Below are 17,500 nucleotides of genomic sequence, written 5' to 3' on the forward strand. Positions count from 1 at the left end.
AACTAGTCGTTGACCAGGAGAGGGTGGAGCTAGGGAAACTAGTCGTTGACCAGGAGAGGGTGGAGCTAGGGAAACTAGTCGTTGACCAGGAGAGGGTGGAGCTAGGGAAACTAGTCGTTGACCAGGAGAGGGTGGAGCTAGAGAATCTAGTCGTGGACCAGGAGAGAGTTGACAAGGGTGGGCATTTTTTGTTTGAATGTTTGCATGTGTCTTGGGGAAATGTGTGTGTTTCTAGGTGTTAGTGTTTTGTCCTCCTCTTTTTTTCTTCATGTGCACGCCTATTCAACTGTACTGCGTCCTATTCAACTGTACTGCGTCCTATTCAACTGTACTGCGTCCTATTCAACTGTACTGCATCATATTCAACTGTACTGCGTCCTATTCAACTGTACTGCGTCCTATTCAACTGTACTGCGTCCTATTCAACTGTACTGCGTCCTATTCAACTGTACTGCGTCCTATTCAACTGTACTGCGTCCTATTCAACTGTACTGCGTCCTATTCAACTGTACTGCGTCCTATTCAACTGTACTGCGTCCTATTCAATTGTCCGTCCGTCCGTCCCTCCCCAGGTGCGTAAAGTGGTGAAGGAGGATGAGGCCCTGGCCAAGGTGAAGGCTGAGGACACCCAGGCCATAGCAGCAGACGCCCAGAGGGATCTAGACGAGGCTCTGCCCGCTCTGGAAGGTGCCAACAAGGCCCTGGACTCACTGGACAAGGCAGACATCTCAGAGATCAGGGTCTTCACCAAACCACCTGACATGGTTATGACTGTCATGGAGGCCGTCTGCATCCTGCTGGGCAGCAAGTCAGTCCACTAACAACACTTAGATAACGTATTGACAACATTGTGATTGATGCATGTCAATCCACTAACAACACTTAGATAACGTATTGACAACGTTGTGAGTGATGCATGTCAGTCCACTAACAACACTTAGATAACGTATTGACAACGTTGTGATTGATGCATGTCAATCCACTAACAACACTTAGATAACGTATTGACAACGTTGTGATTGATGCATGTCAGTCCACTAACACTTAGATAACGTATTGACAACGTTGTGATTGATGCATGTCAGTCCACTAACACTTAGATAACGTATTGACAACGTTGTGATTGATGCATGTCAATCCACTAACAACACTTAGATAACGTATTGACAACGTTGTGATTGATGCATGTCAGTCCACTAACATTTAGATAACGTATTGACAACGTTGTGATTGATGCATGTCAGTCCACTAACATTTAGATAACGTATTGACAACGTTGTGATTGATGCATGTCAGTCTGCTAACAACACTTAGATAACGTATTGACAACGTTGTGATTGATGCATGTCAGTCCACTAACAACACTTAAATCACATATTGACAACATTATGATTGATGCATCTTAGATCAAAAATCTAATAAATGTTTATCGGTCACATACACATGGTTAGCAGATGTTAATGCGAGTGTAGCGAAATGCTTGTGCTTCTAGTTCCGACCATGCAGTAATAACCAACGAGTAATCTAACTAACAATTCCATACACACAAGTGTAAAGGAATGAATAAGAATATGTACATATAAATATATGGATGAGCGATGGCCGAGTGGCACAGGCAAGGTGCAATAGATGGTATAAGATACAGTAGATACATATGAGATGAGTAATGGAAGACATGTTAACATTATTAAAGTTGCATTGTTTCAAGGGACTAGTGATCAATTTATTAAAGTGGCCTGTGATTTGATTCTCTATGTAGGAAGCAGCCTCTCTGAGTTAGTGATGACTATTTAACAGTCTGGTGGCCTTGAGATAGAAGCTGTTTTTCAGTCTCTCGGTCCCAGCTTTGATGCACCTGTACTGACCTCACCTTCTGGATGATAGCAGGGTGAACAGGCAGTGGCTCGGGTGGTTGTTGTCCTTGATGATCTTTATGGCCTTCCTGTGACATTGGGTGCTGTAGGTGTCCTGGAGGGCAGGTAGTTTGCCCCCGGTGATGCGTTGTGCAGACCTCACTACCCTCTGGAGAGCCTTACGGTTGTGGGCGGTGCAGTTGCCGTACCAGGCAGTGATACAGCCCGACAGGATGCTCTCGTTTGTGCATCTGTAAAAGTTTGTCAGTGTATTAAGTGACAAGCCACATTTCTTCAGCCTCCTGAGGTTGAAGAGGCGCAGCAGTGCCTTCACCACACTGTCTATGTGGGTGGACCATTTCAGTTTGTCTGTGATGTGTACGCCCAGGAACTTTCCACCTTCTCCACTGCTCTCCCTTCGATGTGGATAGGCGGGTGCTCCCTCTGCTGTTGGGTGAACAGAGAGTACAGGAGGGGGCTGAGCACGCACCCTGTGGGACACCAGTGTTGAGCGTCAGCAAAGTGGAGATGTTGTTTCCTACCTTCACCACCTGTGGACGGCCTGTCAGAAAGTACAGGACCCAATTCCTTGTTAGTGGGCTGTGCGGTGGCACTGTATTATCCTCAAAGCTGACAAAGAAGGTGTTTAGTGTGTCTGGAAAACGAGACGTCTGTGTCCGTGACGTGGCTGGTTTTCTTTGTGTAATCCGTGATTGCCTGTAGACCCTGCCACATACGTCTTGTATCTGAGCTGTTGAATTGCGACTCCACTTTGTCCCTGTACCAACATTTCACTTGTTTGATTGCCTTGCGGAGGGAATAACTACGCTGTTTATATTCGGCCATATTCCCAGTCCTCTTTCCATGGTTAAATGTGGTAGTTCACCCTTTCAGTTTTGCGCGATACCTCCACGGTTTCTGGTTAGGGTAGGTTTTAATAGTCACGGTGGGTACAACATCTCCAATGCACTTCTTTATAAACTCACTCACCGAGTCAGCATATAGACCGATGTTGTTCTCTGAGGCTGCCCGGAACATTTCCCAGTCCGCGTGATCAAAACGATCTTGAAGCGTGGATTCCGATTGGTCAGACCCGCGTTGAATGGTTCTAGTTATGGGTACACCCTCTTTCAGTTTCTGCCTATAAGACGGTAGGAGCAAGAAGGAGTCATGGTCGGATTTGCCGAAGGGAGGACGAGGGAGGGCCTTGTATCGCGGAACTTAGAGTAGCAGTGATCGAGTGTAAGTGCTGCAATCAATATGCTGACAGAATTTAGGTGGCCTTGTTCTCAAATTTGCTTTGTTCAAATCCCCAGCTACAATAAAGCAGCCTCAGGATATATGGTTTACATAGAGTCCTGTGAAGTTCCTTGTGGGCCGTCGTGGTGTCTGTTTGAGGGGGTATATACACAGCTGGGACGATAACTGATGAGTATTCTCTTGGGAGATAGTATCTCAGCTGCATGTCAGTGAGCTGACGATGCTTGGATACAGATTGATAACATAATCATTGTCTCTGCAACAAGTCAGTCCATGAAGAGTTAACTAATGTATTAGCTAATAGAATATTATTGTTGAACTTAATGCCATATGAGGCTGCCAGTGGATGGATCACTAACGTAGCAACAACTGATACGAATGTACCAGTGACTCCCAATGCAAACACACTGGGATGGAACTTGTGAAATGTAGGCCATGCATTATTAAAAAAGACAAAATGTATCTAGCCAGTGGGCTAGTTGGGTACATTTTCTACAAGCTGATCAGCACTAGCCTCGGGCTACTGGGCTAGATACATGACCATCCCTGCATACAAACCCTACATGTTGTCATTGACTCATAGACAGAAGGTAGCTGCAGGGTCCAGTATGGGAGACTGGCTGAGGTCAGTCACCACTCTGCTGCTGCTCTGCTTGACAAGAAGAGACTGAAGACTCATCATGTCCTCTTGTCTCTGTCTGTCTGATAGAATAATATGTCATCTGGATCGGTGGCTGGTGTTTTCTCTGCTGCTTCCTGTCTGTACTCATAGCAGGCCTGTTAGATAGCATGACTCCAGCTGTATCTCACACACACCCACACGCACGCACGCACGCATGTGCACACACACACCCCACAAACACACACCACACACACACACACCACACACACGCACGCACGTGCACACACACACACACACACACACACACACACACACACACACACACACACACACACACACACACACACACACACACACACACACACCACACACACACACACACACACGCACGCACGCACACACGTGCACACACACACCGCACACACACACACACCGCACACACACACAGTATCTCACACTCTTTACACAACTTTGTCACACACACACACTCTGTATCTCTCTCTCTCTTTACTTCAACTTTCTCTCTCTCTCTCTCTCTCTCTCTCTCTCTCTCTCTCTCTCTCTCTCTCTCTCTCTCTCTCTCTCTCTCTCTCTCTCTCTCTCTCTCTCTCTCTCTCTCTCTCTCTCTCTCTCTCTCTCTCTCTCTCTCTCCTCTCTCCCTCCCTCTCCCTCCCTCCCTCTCCCTCCCTCCCTCCCTCCCCCACCCACCCACCCACCTCTCCAGACCAGACTGGTCCAGTGCCAAGCAGGTGCTGGGTGACTCCTACTTCCTCAGGAAGCTGATGGAATATGACAAGGAAAACATTAAGCCCCAGATCCTCCAGAAGGTCACTAACTCTTTTGGACATTGTTGTTTTTTGATCATCTTCTATTCATGTCTTCCTGTATTGGCTTCATAATTTGTTTGTATTTCCCTCACTGCATTTGCAGAACCACCCTCACTCTGGTCAAAAGTAGTGCACTATATAGGGAATAGGCCTCTGGTCAACAGTAGTACGCTGTATAGGGTGCGGTTTGGAACACAAACTAAATAATGATGATTTTAATTGTTGTTGGTTTTTTTAGCTTCAGAAGTACGTGAACAACCCGGACTTTGTCCCTGAGAAGGTGGAAAAGGTGTCCAAGGCCTGCAAGTCCATGTGTATGTGGGTCCGGGCCATGGACCTCTACTCCAGAGTCCTCAAGGAGGTCGGACCCAAGAAAGAAAGACTGGCAGCCGCACAGGTCAGTGACACACACACACACACACACACACACACACACACACACACACACACACACACACACACACACACACACACACACACACACACACACACACACACACACACACACACACACACACACACACACACACACACACACACACACACACGCACGCCATCCGCCCACTGGTTCCTATTGGAAGAGAAAACGTCAACAGGAAGTTCTGTGTCAGAAGTTCTTTACTAAGTACAGTATTAGGTATTTGTTTTTATATCCCACCCTTCTGGCTGCAGACGGAACTGAACGCTACCATGGCAACCCTGAAGGAGAAGCAGGCCCAGCTACAGGAAGTACAGAACAAGATTAAGATCCTCCAGGACCAGTTTGACCAGAGCATCGCAGAGAAGGAGGGTCTGGGTAAGAGTTATAGAGGAGGGTCTGGGTATGAGTTAGAGAGGAGGGTCTGGGTAAGAGTTAGAGAGGAGGGTCTGGGTAAGAGTTAGAGGGGAGGGTCTGGGTAAGAGTTAGAGAGGAGGGTCTGGGTAAGAGTTAGAGAGGAGGGTCTGCGTAAGAGTTATAGAGGAGGGTCTGGGTAAGAGTTAGAGAGGAGGGTCTGGGTAAGAGTTAGAGGGGAGGGTCTGGGTAAGAGTTAGAGAGGAGGGTCTGGGTAAGAGTTAGAGGGGAGGGTCTGGGTAAGAGTTAGAGAGGAGGGTCTGGGTAAGAGTTAGAGAGGAGGGTCTGCGTAAGAGTTATAGAGGAGGGTCTGGGTAAGAGTTAGAGAGGAGGGTCTGGGTAAGAGTTAGAGAGGAGGGTCTTAGTAAGAGTTAGAGAGGAGGGTCTTAGTAAGAGTTAGAGAGGAGGGTCTGGGTAAGAGTTAGAGAGGAGGGTCTGGGTAAGAGTTAGAGAGGAGGGTCTGCGTAAGAGTTAGAGAGGAGGGTCTGGGTAAGAGTTAGAGAGGAGGGTCTGGGTAAGAGTTATAGAGGAGGGTCTGGGTAAGAGTTAGAGAGGAGGGTCTTAGTAAGAGTTAGAGAGGAGGGTCTTAGTAAGAGTTAGAGAGGAGGGTCTGGGTAAGAGTTAGAGAGGAGGGTCTGGGTAAGAGTTAGAGAGGAGGGTCTGGGTAAGAGTTAGAGAGGAGGGTCTGGGTAAGAGTTAGAGAGGAGGGTCTGGGTAAGAGTTAGAGAGGAGGGTCTGGGTAAGAGTTAGAGAGGAGGGTCTGGGTAAGAGTTAGAGAGGAGGGTCTGGGTAAGAGTTAGAGAGGAGGGTCTGGGTAAGAGTTAGAGAGGAGGGTCTGGGTAAGAGTTATAGAGGAGGGTCTGGGTAAGAGTTAGTAGAGGAGGGTCTGGGTAAGAGTTATAGAGGAGGGTCTGGGTAAGAGTTAGAGAGGAGGGTCTGGGTAAGAGTTAGAGAGGAGGGTCTGGGTAAGAGTTAGAGAGGAGGGTCTGGGTAAGAGTTATAGAGGAGGGTCTGGGTAAGAGTTAGAGAGGAGGGTCTGGGTAAGAGTTATAGAGGAGGGTCTGGGTAAGAGTTATAGAGGAGGGTCTGGGTAAGAGTTATAGAGGAGGGTCTGGGTAAGAGTTAGGAGAGGAGGAGGATCTGGGTAAGACTGAGTTTGAGATTTTGGCACATGATTTCCATCATGTTGGCACTTAAAGTTCCCACAATGTTTTCAAAGACAAACTGGGTCTCCAGGAATATGTCAGGACTAATCTACTGTAATCTCTTCTGTGTGCTGTCTGCTAATGACTCTTCTGCCTCTCAGGGTCTCCCTCACTTTCCTTACCCTCTCCCTGGTCTTCACCCCCAGCTAAGACCATGGCTCTGACCGAGGAGGTCTGGGCCGTGCAGGGAAGCTGACAGCAGCTCTGGGGGATGAGCAGGTTATAGCTGGCAGGAGAGCATCCAACTGTTTGAACAGGAGATCCATAACGTGGTGGGAAACGTCTTCATCGCTGCAGCCTGCGTGGCGTAACGGAGCCTTCACAATGCACTATAGACAACTGGTACAGCCTGCTAATTCTCACTATAACCTGCAGCCTGCGTTCCACTACGGAGCCTTCACAATGCACTATAGACAACTGGTACATCCTGCTAATTCTCACTATAACCTGCAGCCTGCGTGGCGTACTACGGAGCCTTCACAATGCACTATAGACAACTGGTACATCCTGCTAATTCTCACTATAACCTGCAGCCTGCGTGGCGTACTACGGAGCCTTCACAATGCACTATAGACAACTGGTACATAATGCTAATTCTCACTATAACCTGCAGCCTGGAATGGCTCACGGAGCCTTCACAATGCACTATAGACAACTGGTACATCCTGCTAATTCTCACTATAACCTGCAGCCTGCGTGGCGTACTACGGAGCCTTCACAATGCACTATAGACAACTGGTACATCCTGCTAATTCTCACTATAACCTGCAGCCTGCGTTTGTACTACGGAGCCTTCACAATGCACTATAGACAACTGGTACAGCCTGCTAATTCTCACTATAACCTGCAGCCTGCGTGGCGTACTACGGAGCCTTCACAATGCACTATAGACAACTGGTACAGCCTGCTAATTCTCACTATAACCTGCAGCCTGCGTGGCGTACTACGGAGCCTTCACAATGCACTATAGACAACTGGTACATCCTTTATACAGCCTGCTAATTCTCACTATAACCTATGTTGCATTATAACCATTCTAAACTACATAGCCTTCCCCTTGCAGTGTACCTGGTATGTATGGCCTCTATAGAGATGTAGCTTTATACACGGTTCTTACTATCTGTTACTCTACTTCTCCGCCCTGCGTGTAAACATTGCCATCTGTTCTCTGTACACTATTGGAACCAAACCCAGTGAAGCCTGCCTGTTCTAGACAGTGTCTGTGTGCCCACCTCTCTCCCTCGGGCCAGACGGAGAGGCAGACCATGTGTCAACCTCCCTGCCCACACTGGCACTCTGGCCTAATGACTCTCACTCACCTCAACCCACTGGGTCTGTCTGGCTGTCTGTCAATACTACCACTGTCTCTGTGGTGTCTGTCAATACTACCACTGTCTGTCTGCTGTCTGACAATACTAGCACTGTCTCTGTGTTGTCTGTCAATACTACCACTGTCTCTGTGGTGTCTGTCAATACTATCACCTGTCAATACTACTACGGTCTCTGTGGTGTCTGTCAATACTATCACTGTCTCTGTGGTGTCTGTCAATACTATCAACTGTGGTGTCTGTCAATACTATCACTGTCTCTGTGGTGTCTGTCAATACTATCACTGTATATGTGCTATCTGTCAATACTACCACTGTCTCTGTGGTGTCTGTCAATACTATCAACTGTCTGTACATCACTGTCTCTGTGGTGTCTGTCAATACTATCACTGTATATGTGGTGTCTGTCAATACTATCACTGTCTATGTGGTGTCTGTCAATACTATCACTGTCTATGTGGTGTCTGTCAATACTATCACTGTCTCTGTGGTGTCTGTCAATACTATCACTGTCTCTGTGGTGTCTGTCAATACTGGTGTCTGTCTCTATACTGTCTGTCAATACACTGTACTGTCTGTCAATACTACCACTGTGGTGTCTGTCAATACTACCACTGTCTGTCTGGTGTCTGTCAATACTACCACTGTCTCTATACTGTCTGTCAATACTACCACTGTCTGTCAATACTACCACTGTCTCTGTACTGTCTATAACTGTCTGTCAATACTATCACTGTCTCTGTGGTGTCTGTCAATACTATCACTGTCTCTGTGGTGTCTGTCAATACTATCACTGTCTCTGTGGTGTCTGTCAATACTATCACTGTCTCTATGGTGTCTGTCAATACTCACTGTCTGTCAATACTATCACTGTCTATGTTGTTATATCACTGTCTATGTGGTGTCTGTGAATACTATCACTGTCTATGTGGTGTCTGTCAATACTATCACTGTCTCTGTGGTGTCTGTCAATACTATCACTGTCTCTATACTACCACTGTATATGTGGTGTCTGTGTGTCTGTTGTCTGTCAATACTACCACTGTCTCTGTACTGTCTGTCAATACTACCACTGTCTCTGTACTGTCTGTCAATACTACCACTCACTGTCTGTCAATACTACCCTGTCTCTGTACTGTCTGTCAATACCCACGGTCTGTCAATACTACCACTGTCTCATACTGTCTGTCAATACTACCACTGTCTCTGTACTGTCTGTCAATACCCAGTCTGTCAATACTACCACTGTCTCTATACTGTCTGCCAATACTACCACTGTCTGTCAATCTCCACTGTCTGTCAAGACTACCACTGTCTCTATACTGTCTGTCAATACTATCACTGTCTGTCTGGCCACGGTCTGTCAATACTACCACTGTCTGTCTGGCTGTCTGTCAATACTACCACTGTCTGTCTGTGGTGTCTGTCAATACTACCACTGTACTGTCTGGTCTCTGTGGTGTCTGTCAATACTATCACTGTCTATGTGGTGTCTGTCAATACTATCACTGTCTCTGTGGTGTCTGTCAATACTATCACTGTCTCTGTGGTGTCTGTCAATACTACCACTGTCTACTGTCTGTCAATACTATCACTGTCTCTGTGGTGTCTGTCAATACTATCACTGTCTCTGTGGTGTCTGTCAATACTACCACATCTGTGGTGTCTGTCAATACTATCACAATACCACTGTCTCTGTGGTGTCTGTCAATACTATCACTGTCTCTGTCTGTCTGTCAATACTACCACTGTCTGTCAATACTACCACTGTCTCTGTACTGTCTGTCAATACTACCACGGTCTGGAACAATACTACCACTGTCTCTGTACTGTCTGTCAATACTACCACTGTCTCTGTACTGTCTGTCAATACTACCACTGTCTCTGTGGCTCAAACCCTCTGTCAATACTACCACTGTCTCTCTGGAAATACTACCACTGTCTGTCAATACTACCACTGTCTCTGTGGTGTCTGTCAATACTACCACTGTCTCTGTGGTGTCTGTCAATACTACCACGGTCTGTCTCTGTGTCTCTGACTGTCTGTCAATACTACCACTGTCTGTCTCAATACTGTCTGTCAATACTACCACTGAACTGTGGTGTCTGTCAATACTACCACTGTCTCTGTACTCTGTCAATACTGTCTGTCATACTACCACTGTCTCTATACTGTCTGTCAATACTACCACTGTACTGTCTGCCAATACTACCACTGTCTGTCAATACTACCACTGTCTCTATACTGTCTGTCAATACTACCACTGTCTGTCAATACTACCACTGTCTCTATACTGTCTGTCAATACTACCACTGTCTGTCAATACTACTGTCAATACTACCACTGTCTCTGTTATGGCAGATGGTTATGGAGTCAGATGACTTGGGAATGTTCATTCATCCTGAATATACAATGCTCTGATTGTTGATAAACGTGTGTGTGTGTGTGTGTGTGTGTGTGTGTGTGTGTGTGTGTGTGTGTGTGTGTGTGTGTGTGTGTGTGTGTGTGTGTGTGTGTGTGTGTGTGTGTGTGTGTGTGTGTGTGTGTGTGTGTGTGTGTGTGTGTGTGTGTGTGTGTGTGTCTGTGTAGCTGATAGACCAGTGGATTGTGCGATGCCAGGAGTTGGGCATCCCCATCAGTGCCAGCTTCAGCCTCATCAACATCCTGGGCGACCCCTATGAGATCCGCCTGTGGAACGCCGAGGGGTTGCCCCGGGACACCGTTTCCACTGAGAATGGAATCCTGGTTACCCGTGGACGCCGCTGGCCACTCATGATCGACCCTCAGGATCAGGTGACCCAGCCGACAGCAAATCAGTACTTTTGGTCTTAAATCATTCAACAATCAGCCAATCAACCAATCAGAAGTATTTGTATTACCACACTTTTCATCTATTCTATTCTGTAAATACTCTATTTAGATTCTATAACATATTTTAATCACAGGTACCTTTATATGTGATGGTGTTGCAAATAGTTATTCATCTTATACTTTGTAATTAGCTACTTGTCAAGTTGTATTTCTAGTTGTAATTTTCTCTATTCTTGTATTGGCTATGATGACCAGAGTTATTTTTCTGTGGCTACATCTGCTAAAATAACAGTTGTGTTGTAATGTGTTGTGGCTCAAACCCTGACTCCCATTCTCAGACCCCAGCCTGGAACAAACCCTGACTCCCATTCTCAGACCCCAGCCTGGAACAAACCCTGACTCCCATTCTCAGACCCCAGCCTGGAACAAACCCTGACTCCCATTCCCAGACCCCAGCCTGGAACAAACCCTGACTCCCATTCCCAGACCCCAGCCTGGAACAAACCCTGACTCCCATTCTCAGACCCCAGCCTGGAACAAACCCTGACTCCCATTCTCAGACCCCAGCCTGAAACAAACCCTGACTCCCATTCCCAGACCCCAGCCTGGAACAAACCCTGACTCCCATTCCAGACCCCAGCCTGGAACAAACCCTGACTCCCATTCCAGACCCCAGCCTGGAACAAACCCTGACTCCCCCAGACCCCAGCCTGGAACAAACCCTGACTCCCATTCCCAGACCCCAGCCTGGAACAAACCCTGACTCCCATTCCCAGACCCCAGCCTGGAACAAACCCTGACTCCCCCAGACCCCAGCCTGGAACAAACCCTGACTCCCATTCCCAGACCCCAGCCTGGAACAAACCCTGACTCCCCCAGACCCCAGCCTGGAACAAACCCTGACTCCCATTCTCAGACCCCAGCCTGGAACAAACCCTGACTCCCAGACCCCAGCCTGGAACAAACCCTGACTCCCATTCCCAGACCCCAGCCTGGAACAAACCCTGACTCCCATTCCCAGACCCCAGCCTGGAACAAACCCTGACTCCCATTCCCAGACCCCAGCCTGGAACAAACCCTGACTCCCATTCCCAGACCCCAGCCTGAAACAAATCCTGACTCCCATTCCCAGACCCCAGCCTGGAACAAACCCTGACTCCCATTCCCAGACTCCAGCCTGGAACAAACCCTGACTCCCATTCCCAGACCCCAGCCTGAAACAAACCCTGACTCCCATTCCCAGACCCCAGCCTGGAACAAACCCTGACTCCCATTCCCAGACCCCAGCCTGGAACAAACCCTGACTCCCATTCCCAGACCCCAGCCTGGAACAAACCCTGACTCCCATTCCCAGACCCCAGCCTGGAACAAACCCTGACTCCCATTCCCAGACCCCAGCCTGGAACAAACCCTGACTCCCAGACCCCATTGACTCTCAGACCCCAGCCTGGAACAAACCCTGACTCCCATTCCCAGACCCCAGCCTGGAACAAACCCTGACTCCCAGACCCCAGCCTGGAACAAACCCTGACTCCCATTCCCAGACCCCAGCCGGGAACAAATCCTGACTCCCAGACCCCAGCCTGGAACAAACCCTGACTCCCATTCCCAGACCCCAGCCTGGAACAAACCCTGACTCCCATTCCCAGACCCCAGCCTGGAACAAACCCTGACTCCCATTCCCAGACCCCAGCCGGGAACAAACCCTGACTCCCATTCCCAGACCCCAGCCTGGAACAAACCCTGACTCCCAGACCCCAGCCTGGAACAAACCCTGACTCCCATTCCCAGACCCCAGCCTGGAACAAACCCTGACTCCCAGACCCCAGCCTGGAACAAACCCTGACTCCCCAGACCCCAGCCTGGAACAAACCCTGACTCCCAGACCCCAGCCTGGAACAAACCCTGACTCCCAGACCCCAGCCTGGAACAAACCCTGACTCCCAGACCCCAGCCTGGAACAAACCCTGACTCCCAGACCCCAGCCTGGAACAAACCCTGACTCCCATTCCCAGACCCCAGCCTGGAACAAACCCTGACTCCCATTCCCAGACCCCAGCCTGGAACAAACCCTGACTCCCAGACCCCAGCCTGGAACAAACCCTGACTCCCATTCCCAGACCCCAGCCGGGAACAAACCCTGACTCCCAGACCCCAGCCTGGAACAAACCCTGACTCCCATTCCCAGACCCCAGCCTGGAACAAACCCTGACTCCCATTCCCAGACCCCAGCCTGGAACAAACCCTGACTCCCATTCTCAGACCCCAGCCTGGAACAAACCCTGACTCCCATTCCAGACCCCAGCCTGAAACAAACCCTGACTCCCATGCCCAGACCCCAGCCTGGAACAAACCCTGACTCCCATTCCAGACCCCAGCCTGGAACAAACCCTGACTCCCAGACCCCAGCCTGGAACAAACCCTGACTCCCAGACCCCAGCCTGGAACAAACCCTGACTCCCATTCCCAGACCCCAGCCTGGAACAAACCCTGACTCCCATTCCCAGACCCCAGCCTGGAACAAACCCTGACTCCCATTCTCAGACCCCAGCCTGGAACAAGGCAACAACAGCCCTGACTATTCTATTACTAACACTATTCCCTTATCACCATGGAGACAACAGCCCTGAGACACTAAGACCCCACTCTCTCTGTGTTGTAATCACACACACACACAGACTCCATGCGCTTGGCCACTGTGTAGTTTGACTCTTAGCTCCAGTCCCCTGACACCTCTTATGTTGCTTCCTGTCATCTTTTGTTTCTTTCTCCTTCTCCTCTCTTTCTTTGGGCCTCTGCCCCAGACCCCGGTCTGTTGACTGGTCTCTGTCTGCCATGCACAGGCCGCGATGGAGATGGGGAGAGGCAGGGAGTTGAGCAGGCAGGGAGGCTTGCTGACAGCCTAGCACGGGGACACTTCATTACATTTACATTACATTTAAGTCATTTAGCAGACGCTCTTATCCAGAGCGACCAAATTGGTGCATTCACCTTATGACATCCAGTAGAACAGTCACTTTACAATAGTGCATCTAAATCTTAAAGGGGGGGTGAGAAGGATTACCTATCCTATCCTAGGTATTCCTTAAAGAGGTGGGGTTTCAGGTGTCTCCGGAAGGTGGTGATTGACTCCCTGCCTGGCGTCGTGAGGGAGTTTGATCCACCATTGGGGGGCCAGAGCAGCGAACAGTTTTGACTGGGCTGAGCGGGAACACTTCCTCAGTGGTAGGGAGGCCTGCAGGCCAGAGGTGGACCGCAGTGCCCTTGTTTGGGTGTAGGGCCTTTCAGAGCCTGGAGGTACTGAGGTGCCGTTCCCCTCACAGCTCCCAGCAAGCACCATGGTCTTGTAGCGGACAAACCTTCAACTGGAAGCCAGTGGAGAGAGCGGAGGAGCGGGGTGACGTGAGAGAACTTGGGAAGGTTGAACACCAGACGGGCTGCGGCGTTCTGGATGAGTTGTAGGGGTTTAATGGCACAGGCAGGGAGCCCAGCCAACAGCGAGTTGCAGTAATCCAGACGGGAGATGACAAGTGCCTGGATTAGGACCTGCGCCGCTTCCTGTGTGAGGCAGGGTTGTACTCTGCGGATGTTGTAGAGCATGAACCTACAGGAACGGGCCACCGCCTTGATGTTAGTTGAGAACGACAGGGTGTTGTCCAGGATCACCCCAAGGTTCTTAGCGCTCTGGGAGGAGGACACAATGGAGTTGTCAACCGTGATGGCGAGATCATGGAACGGGCAGTCCTTCCCCCGGGAGGAAGAGCAGCTCCGTCTTGCCGAGGTTCAGCTTGAGGTGGTGGTCATCCATACTGATATGTCTGCCAGACATGCAGAGATGCGATTGGCCACCTGGTCTTCAGAAGGGGAAAGGAGAAGATTAATTGTGTGTCGTCTGCATAGCAATGATAGGAGAGACCATGTGAGGTTATGACAGAGCCAAGTGACTTGGTGTATAGCGAGAATAGGAGAGGGCCTAGAACAGAGCCCTGGGGGACACCAGTGGTGAGAGCGCGTGGTGAGGAGACAGATTCTCGCCACGCCATTGACTCACACACACACGGCTTGTCTGTCCACTGACTCAAATGTAGTGCACTTCTGTTTGTCAGTTTTCATTCATGTCGATGAGAGTGATTCTGACCTGCCGGGTCCATCAATCACCAGGCGTGTCAAACTCATTCCGTGGAGGGCCTGGTGTCTGCAGGTTTCAGTTTCCTTTCAATTAAGACCTAAACAACCAGGTGTGTGGAGTTCCTTACTAATTAGTGACCTTAATTCATCAATCAAATACAAGGGAGGAGCGAAACCCTGCAGCCACTCGGTTCTTCGTGGATTGAGTTTGACACCTGTGTCATGGGACAACATAGTGACTTTCTGGTATGAGAGGAAATGACATGACCCCTCAATGGTGGTCACATGGATACTTTAAAGGGACAATATGGAAGTTCTGTCCCTTGTGGCGTTGGGATGACGTAGCTACACAATCACAACCGACCTGAAACTAAACAAATAATCCCTCATTTGAAATGCTTTATACACCTGTGTCTGGTCCGTCTCCAGGCCAACCGTTGGATCCGTTCCAAGGAGACCAAGAACGGTCTGAAGGTGATCAAGCTGACCGACTCTGGTTTCCTGCGAACCCTGGAGAACGCCATCCGCATGGGCATGCCCGTACTGCTGGAGGAGGTCAGTACTATGGCAGCCATTGTAGGTCACGATTCACCATGGAGATTAGTATCAGGGGACAGTTCTAACCTCCATTTTTGGTCTAGAGTTAGCAAAGAGACCTGGGTGAGTTGACTTTGGAACAGTTAGCAAAGAATGGTGAGTTGAAACAGGAAGAATGACCAGCGTGACGTCCATTTTGGGTCTAGAGTTAGCAAAGAGACCTGGGTGAGTTGACTTGGAACAGGAAGAATGGTAAAACTGACCAGCGTGACGTCCATTTTGTGTCCTGGTTGTGTGTGAGTAGCTGAAGGAGACTGTGGACCCGGCTCTGGAGCCCATCCTGCTGAAGCAGACGTTTGTGGCGGGCGGCCGCACCCTCATCCGCCTCGGAGACTCCGACATTGACTACAACAAGAAATTCAGGTTCTACATGACCACCAAGATGGCCAACCCACACTACCTGCCTGAGGTGGGTCAAACAACTGCAAATTAGCACCAGCCTTCAGCCAAACACCGGTCAAAACCTGACTTGAGATTTATTCTGCCCAGCAGTTTTGGAATGCAGTCCATCTCAGTCTATATTAATATGGCCTGGATCATGTTTGCTTTGCATCAATACCAGATGGATCATGTTTGCTTTGCATCAATACCAGATGGATCATGTTTGCTTTGCATCAATACCAGATGGATCATGTTTGCTTTGCATCAATACCAGATGGGTCATGTTTGCTTTGCATCAGTACCAGATGGATCATGTTTGCTTTGCATCAGTACCAGATGGATCATGTTTGCTTTGAATTTCAATGTCCAGATGGTTTATCCACAGTGTTTGCTTTCCATCAATAACAGATGGCTTTTACCCCAGAGAATTTCAATGTCCATCTGGTTTATTTGTCTAAATTAACAGCTCTACGCAATCTGAAAGGAAAATCACATTTAGAATAACTGTAGGTTAGTAAAGTGTCTGGTTTCTCACCTGTTTCTCACCCACACAAAAAAACATAAAATAACCACATTAAATCAAATCACATGTATTTATATAGCCCTTCGTACATCAGCTGATGTGCTGTACAGAAACCCAGCCTAAAACCCCAAACAGCAAGCAATGCAGGTGTAGAAGCACGGTGGCTAGGAAAACTCCCTAGAAAGGCCAAAACCTAGGAAGAAACCTAGAAAGGAACCAGGCTCTGAGGGGTGACCAGTCCTCTTCTGGCTGTGCCGGGTGGAGATTATAACAGAACATGGCCAAGATGTTCAAATGGTCTTAGATGACCAGCATGGATGAATAATAATAATCACAGGCAGAACAGTTGAACATTAGACATTAGACACACACACACACACACACACACACACACACACACACACACACACACACACACACACACACACACACACACACACACACACACACACACACACACACACACACACACACACACACACACACCCTGCCCCCTCTCTCTCCATGCCAAACGTTGGCACTAGGAACACTGTAAACAGTTGGCTCACACAGGGAGCTGTCAGCCTGGCACAGGCCATGATGATGGGTGGTTGCTGTGAAGTGCCTTGCCCACCTGCCAGACAGCCATGCCCCTGAGTTCACCCAGCCTACGGGCGCGGCCCTGCTGCCATTTGAAGGCCCTGTCAGCCTGCTCCAGCTCTCTTCAGTCCCACAACACAGGGCTGGTGCTAGTCTCAGACCTATTCCCGGGCCCAGCAATCAGTCAGACAGAAGGGACTTGAATAGACATGTCTGTCACCTCCCTTTAAACACACAGTCTGGACACAGCTGTCACAGATAGATAGTCTAACAGACAGCTTACAGTCTGGACACAGCTGTCACAGATAGATAGTCTAACACACAGCTTACAGTCTAGACACAGCTGTCACCGATAGATAGTCTAACACACAGCTTACAGTCTGGACACAGCTGTCACAGATAGATAGTCTAACACACAGCTTACAGTCTAGACACAGCTGTCACAGATAGATAGTCTAACACACAGCTTACAGTCTGGACACAGCTGTCACAGATAGAGTCTGGACACAGCTGTCACAGATAGATAGTCTAACACAGCTTACAGTCTGGACAC

At 48.9% G+C, this 17,500-nt stretch overlaps 1 protein-coding gene across 1 annotated transcript in view; it reads left to right on the forward strand.

Annotated features, from left to right (window-relative positions):
* LOC124023306 (dynein axonemal heavy chain 6-like) overlaps positions 1-17,500 on the forward strand; it is a gene marked incomplete at its 3' end in the record, with an annotated part of 130,705 nt that overhangs the window by 94,951 nt on the left and 18,254 nt on the right. Inside the window, 10 exon segments of the mRNA XM_046337817.1 lie at positions 573-808; positions 4,460-4,562; positions 4,801-4,959; positions 5,235-5,364; positions 6,751-6,821; positions 6,824-6,906; positions 7,371-7,416; positions 10,518-10,721; positions 15,297-15,422; positions 15,709-15,873. Of these exon segments, the coding sequence (XP_046193773.1) occupies positions 573-808; positions 4,460-4,562; positions 4,801-4,959; positions 5,235-5,364; positions 6,751-6,821; positions 6,824-6,906; positions 7,371-7,416; positions 10,518-10,721; positions 15,297-15,422; positions 15,709-15,873 (1,323 nt within the window).

This window comes from Oncorhynchus gorbuscha, unplaced genomic scaffold (genome assembly GCF_021184085.1).
Source record: "Oncorhynchus gorbuscha isolate QuinsamMale2020 ecotype Even-year unplaced genomic scaffold, OgorEven_v1.0 Un_scaffold_1580, whole genome shotgun sequence".
Taxonomy (NCBI): Eukaryota; Metazoa; Chordata; class Actinopteri; order Salmoniformes; family Salmonidae; genus Oncorhynchus; species Oncorhynchus gorbuscha.